A 10,053-nucleotide genomic window follows, 5' to 3' on the forward strand; every position below is an offset into this window, starting at 1 on the left:
CCCCGCCTCTGGCCCCGCTCGCGGTGGTGCGCGCGGCAGCGGCGGCGGCGGCGGCGCGTGGCAGGTCCGGCGGGCGCCAGGCGGCGGCGGCCCGAGTCCGGCCCAGCCTCGTCCCGCCGGCCCGCCTGCCTGGCCCCGATTCCGACCCGGAGTCGTCTGCCTGGCCCGCCCGGCGCGCTGCGGCCCCGCCCCGGCCCCGGCGCCTCCCGAGGGAGCGGCGCCGCCGGCCGAGCGCAGGCCCGGCCATGACCGACTTCAAATTGGGTATCGTGCGGCTCGGCCGGGTGGCCGGGAAGGTGAGCGGCGCGGGGCTGCGGCCAGAGTCGGGCTGGGGGCGTGGGGGGGCTGGGCCAGGGGAGTGGGCTGGGGACCAGGCCGACGCTGGGGGTGAGGGGCCAGGCCGGGTTTGAGGATAGGGCTCGGGGTGCGAGGCTCGGGGGTTGCCGGGGCTGGGAGTCGGGGTCGGGGTTGCGAGGCTGGGAGGAGGGGGCACAGGGCCGGGCGGTTGTACGGGAGATAGGCTGATGGCCTCGCCCCCTCACCGGTAGCCTTCCTCTGGCCACCGCCTGGGGTCCCGACCGTGCGCCGTGGCCGGGGGGAGGTGGGGGCTGGAGGCTGCTCCTGCGGCCCCGAGGCGCGCAGGCCCTTCCGAGGCGGCGCGCTCGCTCCTCGCCGAGACCCGCGTGTGCGCGCCGCTGGTGCCTGCCGGTCCGTAGTAAGCTTTGCGCAGGGTTTGTGTTACCAGCGGCGGCCCGGGCTGGCTGAGCCTCAGTGGGCCTCGCCAAAGCGGGACCTCCCTCTGCTTCTCTCGCTTACCTGGCCCCGCTCTCCACGTGTTCGAGGCTGGAGCTTCCCAGCACCTGTGGGCATTGAGGCTTGGCTGTTTTCAGGAGCCGGCCCGCCGGCCGTGCAGCTGCACCAGCCACGGACCTTACCCTGGATGGGAACCCTGTTCCCATCACCAGCGGCGGAAGCTTCTGGTGGGAGAGAGGAGCAGAGGCAGTCAGATGAAGGTAAAACCGATTCATATCCTAGAAAAAAAACTTTCCAAGTGAGAGTAAGACTGGTTCTTGCTCTTCCTGCAAGGGAGAGTGACTTTCTAACTAGAGTGGGCTCCTCATCAGCTCTGAGATCCCTTCTAACGTGATGACAGATTGCATCCTCTGAAACTTTAATTTGGAACAGACGTTTTGGACAAAAACAAGGGACAATTCTGTGAGCACCTGCCTCTATCAGTAAATGTTAACTGAAATCTTGGGGATAGTCTGCCTCAGTCCTGGGCTTCTCCCTCTACTCCAGTGAAATCACCATCTTTTTTTTTTTTCCCCCCGCTTTTTCAGGGTCACACTTCAGTATATGGAAGTTCCCAGACCAGGGGTTGAACGGGAACTCCAGCTGCCAGCCGTATATCACAGCCACCGCCACCCAATCTGAGTGGCGTCTGCGACCTGCACCACAGCTCACAGCACCGCCAGATTCTTCACCCACTGATCGAGGCCAGGGACTGAAATGGGGTCCTCATGGATACTAGTTGGGTTCCTTACTGCTGAGCCACAACGAGAACTCCTCTGGGGCACTTCTCATGGTTGGTCTTGAGCAGGTGAAAGTGAAGCCTGATCCCTTTCCGCTGCACAGTCTTGAGAGGGCAGTGACCGGCTTTGGGCCTCTCTGCCTGCTTTTCAGGGTAGACTGCCCCAGGCCCGCTGACCTCTCTCCGTTTGAAGGGGCTGTTCCCACTTATTTCTAGTACCTTGGGCTCCTCAAATGTAACGTCCTCAAACATTAATTTCCAGACCAAGTACACACTGATAGACGAGCAGGACATCCCGCTGGTGGAGGGCTACTCCTTTGAGGTAAGGACGGCTCTCGCTTTGCTGGCATACCCTCGGTCATGCCTGGGGAAGCTCATGAGGGCTGGGTTTACAAGGCAAGACCTTGCACGTGAGCATCTCAGGTTGGCCAGTGCACCCTCTAGAGCCCAGGTCTGGCAGGACCTGGCCGTCACTGGCCGTTGGAGCCCCTCAGTGAGCTGGTCTTCCCCCACGTGCACCTGCTTGCAGGCTCTTCCAGAGACCCTATCTGCGGTGTCCTGTCTGTGATTGTGTTCAGTGGGATAAGTGCCACTTCTGTCCCATTGCCTCCCACCCGCTCTCTGGCCTTGGCCCTCACCCCACCTGGTGCCCCCCAAGCTAAGCTCCCCCTGCCTTCCTCTGCTCCTTGCCTGGTGAAACTGTCCTCCCTCCAGGAGTCTGCGGCCCAACCCCACACGCTTTTCTCAGCCCTTCACACTGGCATGCTTACCTGGTGGAGGGCTTCTCTTTTCTTACTGCATTGGGGCTTTTTTAAGGACAGGGAAGTTTATTTCTCTGTGTCCTCGATACTTTGCAGAGTGGTTCGTGAACAGGTCTTGCCTCAGTACCACCCGTCTATGGGAGCCTCCACAGGCCCCCAGGGTTCTGGGAATAGATGGCCATTGGTCTCTCTGGCTTGTTTCATTCATTTTTCTAAGAGGAATTTGGAATGTTGTTGAGAATTGGAGGTGTTTTTGTTGTTGTTTTTAATGCCTGCACCCGTGGCATATGGACATTTCTGGGCCAGGACTGAATCCGAGCCCCAGCTGTGGTGATGCCAGACCCTTTATTTTTATTTATTTATTCATTTTTGTTTGTTTGTTTGTTTGTTTGCTTTTTCTAGGGCCACTCCTGTAGCATATGGAGGTTCCCAGGCTAGGGGTCGAATCGGAGCTGTAGCCGCCGGCCTACACCAGAGCCACAGCAACGCGGGATCCGAGCTGCGTCTGAGATCTACACCACAGCTCACGGCAACGCCAGATCCTTAACCCACTGAGCAAGGCCAGGGATCGAACCTGCAACCTCATGGTTCCTAGTCGGATTCGTTAACCACTGAGCCATGACGGGAACTCCACCAGACCCTTTAAACCACTGCGCCAGACCAGGGAGTTAAACCCACACTTCTGTGACGACCTGAGCCATTGCAGTCAGGTTCTTAACCCACTGTGCCACAGCGGGAACTCCCTGAGAATCGGAGGTGTTTTAGCAGATGGTTTTCTGTCTCTTCTCAGGCCCGGATGGAAGTGGACGCAGACGGAAATGGTGCTAAGATATTCGCATACGCCTTTGACAAAAACCGAGGCAGGGGCTCGGGGAGGCTCCTTCATGAGCTGCTGTGGTGGGTGTTTTCTGGGTGTTTTCAGACGCCTGCTTCCTCCTTCGAGTTTGCGTGAGCCCTGAGCTCAGCAGAGCCCGCCCTCATTGACGGGTGGCGCCTTCCCCAAGTGTCCCGTTTGCCCTGAGTCATTGCCACTAAGCCGGAGGGGTGACTGCTTTACCTCTCACAGCTCTGCCAGGAGCCTGAGTCTACACCACACGCACTCTGCACTCTCTCTGGACACGGCCTTCTCCGGGGGAGGGGGATCTGGTCCCTCCGCCGGCTCCTGCCGAGCCTGCTGGGGGTGTGGGGAAGGGCCTTTTTCTCTGTGGGGTGAGCAGTGCAGTTCTGAGATAGAGGGGGTGTCCTCTAGGCTGTGTATGAGATGACTGGGGCTTCCACCATTGGCTCCTGCAGCCTGGCTCCAAAGTCCAGGAGCCAAGCTATCAATGCGGTCTGTCCTCTTTGGGCCACAGGCGGACGTACCTGGAGCCTCTCAGCAGCCTGGCCCCTGATGCGCCCCTGTCAGCGTGACCAGGGCCTGTTGAGAGCACCTGGCCGAGGTGCTGGGGGTCAGGGGGCCCGTGTGGAGAGCTGTCTGTTTCCTAGGGAGCGGCACAGGGGGGGCATTGCTCCCGGGTTCCAGGTGGTGCATCTCAACGCTGTCACTGTGGACAATCGCCTGGACAACCTGCAGCTGGTGCCATGGGGCTGGCGGCCCAAAGCTGAAGAGACCTCCAGCAAGCAAAGGTGGGTCATCTTGGGGCTTGGTGATGGGGGCCTTCCCCTGAAGGAGGCCCTGCAAGAGGGGTCCGGGTCTGCTCTCTGCTCCAAAGCGCTAGTGAGTTTGGGGACCTTGGTTATTTTCCCCACGAGGGGAGTCCTCCTTTTCTTCCCGGGGGGAGGGTGCCGTTTGACTGACCTTTTTGGGGTGGTCTTCTGAATTGACCCTGGCAGGGGAAGGTTGGTGTGGGCTGGATCCTGGTAGGTGAGCAGGACTCCCCGAGGCATGGCAGGCGTCTTATCACAGGGGCCTCTGCACACAGACGGGTCTTTGACATGCTCTTTAGCGAACAGCTTGCCTAGTCAGTGGCTTAGGGCTTGGCTACTGGGCCTCTGCTTTTCCTGGGTCCTGGGGCAGTGCTGTCCTTCAGGACGGTGCAGGTACCCGCCTTGGGCCCGTAAGGTGCTCCCAGGACAGTTCCCATGGCTTTTCCCAGGAACAGTCCCTCTGAGCTTCGTGGAGCCTTTGGGAAGAGCTGGAGGACTAGCCGGACAGGAGCCAAAACGAGCCGGGTGTCCCTGGCCACATGTGCATCCTTTAGGGGCTCCTGTGGGCTCCCTGGGGCCCCTGCATGTCCTCGGCCCTGGGCAGCTCTTACTACCTTCGGCTGTGCCGGTGCTCATCTCCCCTGCAGACAGAAGTCGGGGGGGCGGGGGATGTCTGGTGTCTCTTAGGAGCTTCACAACAGCTGGAGACAGGGTGGAACCTTGGCAATGGTTCGGGTTAGTGTCTGGCAGAGCCCCATGCAGTGCAGGTGGAAATGGCAGAATGAGCCTGCTAACTGGGCTTGGCAGTAGAGAATAGTCCCCAGGACTAAGAAGGCCACAGGGCGAAGAAGGCTGCTGCAGGCCTGGAGGGCCGTCCGTGACTCTGCGAGGGGGGCAGGAGGCGTCTCCAGGCCTCCAGGTCCGTGTTTCCTAGAGTACGGCCCCAAGGCCCCCTCATGCTGTTCTTGAGCAAGGCTGGCCCTTTTTTACAGTTGAGTCAGGACTCCCATCCTCTGGGGGACTGTGTTAGCCTAGCCTCTGTCTGCAAGTGACAGAAACTTGAGTCTCATTTGGCTGAAGCACAGCAGGAGCGTGCGGGTTCCCCGCGGGATGTAGAAAGCCCTGGCGCCTCCTGCAGGTCTCAGGAGCAGCTGCCAGAGCCACGTGCCCGCTCTCCTCAGCCGAGGACAAGCTGGGATCAACTCCAGTTGGATCGTTTTGAGTCTCCTTTCTGCTTCCATGCTGGGGACAGGAGGGTTCTTTCATCAACAGAATGAGGGCGGCTCAGCAGGCAGCTCCGCTCTGGATCCCCCGGGTCACCCGGCACGCGCACAGGACCCTCTCTGAGTCCGTGAGGTTCCCACTGCAGACACGGGAGGGGCACTGCCTACCCTTCCTCCAGCAATGGGTCTGCCTCTTCCTGGACTCTCTGGGCTGTGGAGCCTGTCATCTCGGGCAGGTCTCCCCATGACCCGTGGCCGAGGGTTGCATTCGTGCATCTGAGCTCCGTGTGTTGTGAGACAAGGGGACCCGTTAGGCAGAGGTTCCACCCCAGCTGTCCCATCCTCCTTCCAGGCCACTCACGGGCAGCCCAGGGCCATCCCGAGGCTCCTGCCTGCTGGTTGTCCCAGGAGCTGAGTGCCCAGGGGTGGGGTTACCTTTGGTTTGCAAGCTGGGGTTCAGCTCCTCAGCACGTCTGTCGGGGCAGAGCCGGCCGCAGGCGAGTGTGGCCTGAGCTCCCCTTGGCCTGGCGTGTCCTTCCATCTCTCATCCAGTGGCCTCTGTGGCAGCTCTCGTCAGCGTCCCATCTGTGAGGTGGGGTTCAGCACCTCAGCCCCTCCTAGGCCCGTAGCTGCGGCCCTGCCTCCCCAGTGACGCTTCAGGGGGGCCCTGATGGCTGCCCCACCGGGGCGCAGCTTCCCCCGATGCCTCTAGGAGCTGGCTGGGACTGAGACACGCCTGTCGTGCAGAACTTGATTGAAGAGCTCAGAAAGTTGTCATTCTCCCACATCCTGACTCATCCTTTTCTTTAAGAGATGTTTTTATTGTGGGAAAATACATGTAATATTTTCTTTTGAACCATTTTAAGTCCGTAGCGTTAAGCACACCCACATTGCTGTGCAGCCATCACTCTCCACCTCCAGAAATCCCTCGTTCCCCAGACTGAAGCTCTGTCCCCAGTAAACACTAAGTCCCCACCCCTCGGCCGGCCCTGACACCCGCTGGTCTATGCATTGGCCAGTCTTGGGACCTCCTCTGAGTGGGTTTGTGTGGCGTTTGTCCTTGAGTGACGGGCTTGTTCCACCCTGCCTCCTTCATGTGCTCCAGGCTCACCCATGGCGTAGCATGTGTCAGAATCTCCTTTCCGTCTCAGGCTGAACAGTCTTGCGTCAGTGGACGAGTAGCACGTTGGGTTTGTCCACCCACCCACGGGCCCTTGGTTGCTTCTACCACCTGGCTGTTGTGAACAATGCGCCTGCGAACACAGTTGTGTGAACAGCTCTTCCGAGTCCCTGCTTTTGCTTCTCTCAGTGTGTGCCCCGAAGTGGAACTGCTGAGCCGTGTGATGGCTGTGTGTTTAGTGTTTGGAGGAGCCCCCGTGCTGCTTTCCCAGGCATCTGCACTGTTTCACTTCCCTCCGGCGGTGCAGAGGCTCCAGTGTCTCCACATCCTCGCCAACACTTGCTTTCTGTTCAGTTGCTAGTAGCCATCTCCTGAGTGTCGGGTGGTCTCATTGGGGAGTTTTTTTTACTGTGTTTTGGTTATGCGGTGGCACGTGGAAGTTTCGAGGCCAGGGATCAAACCCACGCCACAGCAGTGACCTGAGCCACAGCAGTGATGATGGCAGATCCTCAGTCCCTGTGCCACCGGGGAACGCCCCATAGTTTTGACCTGCATTTGACTGATGATCAGTGATGCTGAGCATTTTTTTCTTTTTTGGCCGCTGCGCAGCACATGGAGCTCCTAGGCCAGGATCAGGTCTGAGCTGCAACTCTGGCAACCCACTGTGCCGGGCCAGGGATTGAACCTGTGTCCTAGTGCTGCAGAGATGCTCCAATCCTGGTGCACTATGTGGGAATTCCTACCCATTTTTACTTATTTATTTATTTATTTGCCACACCTGCAGCATGCAGAAGTTTCGGGGCCAGGGATAGAACCTGTGCTACAGCAGTGACAACACCGGATCCACGGTGCCACCAGGAAACTTTTAGGTTTTAATTGAGTTGTAGAGTTCTTTATATATTCTAGACTTGAGTCTCTCATCAGCTAGATGATGTGCAGATGATTCCCCCCTCCCATTGTGTAGGTCGCCTTTTCAGCCTATTGGTTGCCTTTTTTTTTTTTTTTTTTTTTTTTAAAGGGCTGCACCTGCGACATGAAAGTTCCCTACACCACAGCCACAGCAATGCCAGATCCAAGCCGTGTCTGCAGCCTGCACCACAGCTCACAGCAACGCTGGATCCTTAACCCACAGAGTGAGGCCAGGGACCAAACCTGCATCCTCGTGGATCCTAGTTGGGTTCGTTAACCACTGAGCCATGAAGGGAACTCCTTTGATTGCCTTTCGATACACAGAACTTTTGGATTTTTCACGGACTCCTTGTGTCTACTTTTTCTTTCCTTGCTGTGCCTTTGGTGTCATATCCAAGATCATTGCCAAAGCCGACGTCATGAAGCTTTGTCTGATGTTTCTGAGTGTTTTATAGTTGGAGTCTTTGTTAGGTCCTCAGTCTATTCTGAGTTCATTTTTGTATGCGATGTTCGAAGAGGGCGACCCTTCCTTTTTAACCAGGTCCCTCCAGGCTTGGCCACCAGGGAGGGTGGGCAGGGGATGGTTCACCCGGTCCTTGGCCATCACGGTGCGGGTGCTGCTTCCTTGGAAGGCCAGCTGCTCCCTCCCTGGGGTTTGCCCCCCTCTCCTGTACCTGTTGCGAGGCCTGTGCAGGCACCTCAGTTTGAGCATCAGGCAGAGTTTTTCGGTTGTGACCTTCGAGCTCCTCCAGCAAGATGCACGGTTAGATGTAGAGCCGCACGCGGCACCGAAGCAGAGGCGGCTTAGCCAGGTGCAGAGGCCAGTGCTCTTGCGGCCACCAGCAGGGAGAGAGGCTGCCTGGCCTTGCTCAGGGGGCGCAGGCTTGGCTGGGCCTGGGGCTGAGACCACATGATCTACATACCTGTTGTGTGCCTGGCTGTCCGAGGGGTGGGGGTGATTGACCAGCGAGGCAGACACAGCCCTGCCCTGTACCTTTTTGCGGTTGAGGTTACAGAGAAGTAAGTCCCGGCGTCGGGGTGGGCCAGAGGAAGGTCGGGCTGCCAATCAGAATGTGGGGGAGGCATCCTGAGATGAGCAAGCCTCTTGTCCATCCCTGGAGTCAGTCCTTGTCACCTCCGTGCCTCAGCTCTTTCTGGCCAAAGAGTACTGACGCGTCTGCCTCTCTCTTTAAGGGAGCAAAGCTTATACTGGCTCGCGATTCAGCAGCTTCCCACGGACCCCATAGAGGAGCAGTTCCCTGTCCTGAACGTGACCCGGTACTACAATGCCAACGGGGACGTGGTGGAAGAGGAGGAGACGTCCTGTACCTACTACGAGTGCCATTACCCTCCCTGCACGATGATTGAGAAGCAGGTGCGCTGCAGCTGGCTCCGGCCGCCCCAGCCCTGCCCGGGGTCTGGTCCCTACAGACCCCAGGCCTCTCCTAGAGCTGCCCTTTTGCAGCTTCCCGGCTGTGGTGGCTGTCCCTTTGTCGCCGCCTGACCGGGGCCCAGGCCCTTCCACCCAGTGCAGGGGTTGCCGGGTCCTCGCGTAGTCTGTGCCCCACAGCCGACTCCCCAGCGTGACCTGTGTGTCCTTTCAGCTCCGGGAGTTCAACATCTGTGGGCGCTGCCAGGTGGCGCGCTACTGTGGCTCCCAGTGCCAGCAGAAGGACTGGCCCGCGCACAAGAAGCACTGTCGGGAGAAGAAGCGCCCCTTCCAGCACGAGCTTGAGCCGGAGCGATGACCGATGACCGGGCAGCAGAGCCGCCTCAGGCCCGAGATGCCGCGGTGTCTGGATCTCCGCGGGGAGGTGTGGACCAGGCTGATGGCTGGACCAGAGCTACTGGAGGAGCCGCCCAGCCCCGCCCCCGCGCCACTGGCCCCGCCCCCGCCCCGCCCCCGCGCTCGCCTGGAGCTGGAGCAGAGACCGCTGGGAGGCTCCGCAGGGACAGTTCTCATTATTTATATGTTAATATGTTTGTAAACTCATGTACAGTTTTTCTGGGGGGAGGCCGTGGCAGGGTTAGAAATTACAAATAGTGTCATTTGCTGTAACACTCAAATTCTCCGGGTAGCCGGGTCGAGGAGGGCGGCCTGCCTGGGACCTGGCACAAGGCAAAGTAAAGGGTGGGACACCCGGGACCCTGACTGTGCCCTTCTCTGCTCGCCTCCTCCCCGGTCGTCCGTGGACGTGGGTGTGGCTGGAGCCTGTGCTGTGGCCAGGCCTGGGGGTGGCTGCCGAGGTCGGCACTCTTCTCAGCCACCACTGGTGCCCTCTCGCTTTGACTCAAGAAGCGCGGGCGTCGGGGCTCAAGGTGGGGCCTCTGCCAACAGCTTTGCTGTTTCCTGGCCTGGGCCGTGGCCCCCAGGCCAGGCCTCCCTCTCCTTCCTGGAAGCCACAGAACACTGAGCACTGGGCAGCATCTTGTACACCTTGCATGGCCATCTGGGGGCCAAGAGCCAGGCTGTATGGACTGGAACTTACAGGTTTGCAGGGAGAGTGAAGGCTGGGCATGCCAGCTGTGGTCATCCATCGAGGGCCATGCCAGGCACCACGTGGGTCCCGCAGGCCCCTGCCACACTTCCCCTTTTGCAGCTCTTCTGCCATCTTCAGAATCCCCTGTGTGTTCTTGCTTCCCTGGCTGAGGCCAGCCCCCTTGGTAGCCTGTGGTCCATGAGCTGAGCTTTTGGTAGTTTCTGCAGAGCTTGGAGTCCTCCTGGGGAACAGGCTGGCGAAACAGGAGACAGCAACATGCCAGGAGCTGGAGGGGAGCCTCAGTCCTAACCCCGAGGGAGGGTTTTCTGTAGTTGGAGAAACTCCACCTGCCCCACATGCGTTTCTGCTGAGAAGACTTTGC

At 59.3% G+C, this 10,053-nt stretch overlaps 1 protein-coding gene across 2 annotated transcripts; it reads left to right on the forward strand.

Moving 5' to 3' along the window:
• Nucleotides 1-68: 68 nt before the first annotated feature.
• On the forward strand, nucleotides 69-9,337 carry ZMYND19 (zinc finger MYND-type containing 19). Of its 2 annotated transcripts, XM_021081116.1 has the most exons (7): nucleotides 69-296; nucleotides 891-1,013; nucleotides 1,794-1,853; nucleotides 3,083-3,189; nucleotides 3,778-3,918; nucleotides 8,386-8,566; nucleotides 8,796-9,337. In XM_021081116.1, the coding sequence occupies exons 1-7, from the start codon at nucleotides 246-248 to the stop codon at nucleotides 8,937-8,939; spliced, it is 807 nt and encodes a 268-aa protein (XP_020936775.1). In that variant the 5' UTR covers nucleotides 69-245; the 3' UTR covers nucleotides 8,940-9,337. The 2 variants fall into 2 exon arrangements, with proteins under 2 accessions (XP_020936775.1, XP_020936776.1); XM_021081117.1 differs by lacking the exon at nucleotides 891-1,013 and having other exon boundaries at nucleotides 73-296.
• Nucleotides 9,338-10,053: the final 716 nt, after the last annotated feature.

The sequence above is a fragment of the Sus scrofa genome, unplaced genomic scaffold (genome assembly GCF_000003025.6).
Source record: "Sus scrofa isolate TJ Tabasco breed Duroc unplaced genomic scaffold, Sscrofa11.1 Contig1206, whole genome shotgun sequence".
NCBI lineage: Eukaryota > Metazoa > Chordata > Mammalia > Artiodactyla > Suidae > Sus > Sus scrofa.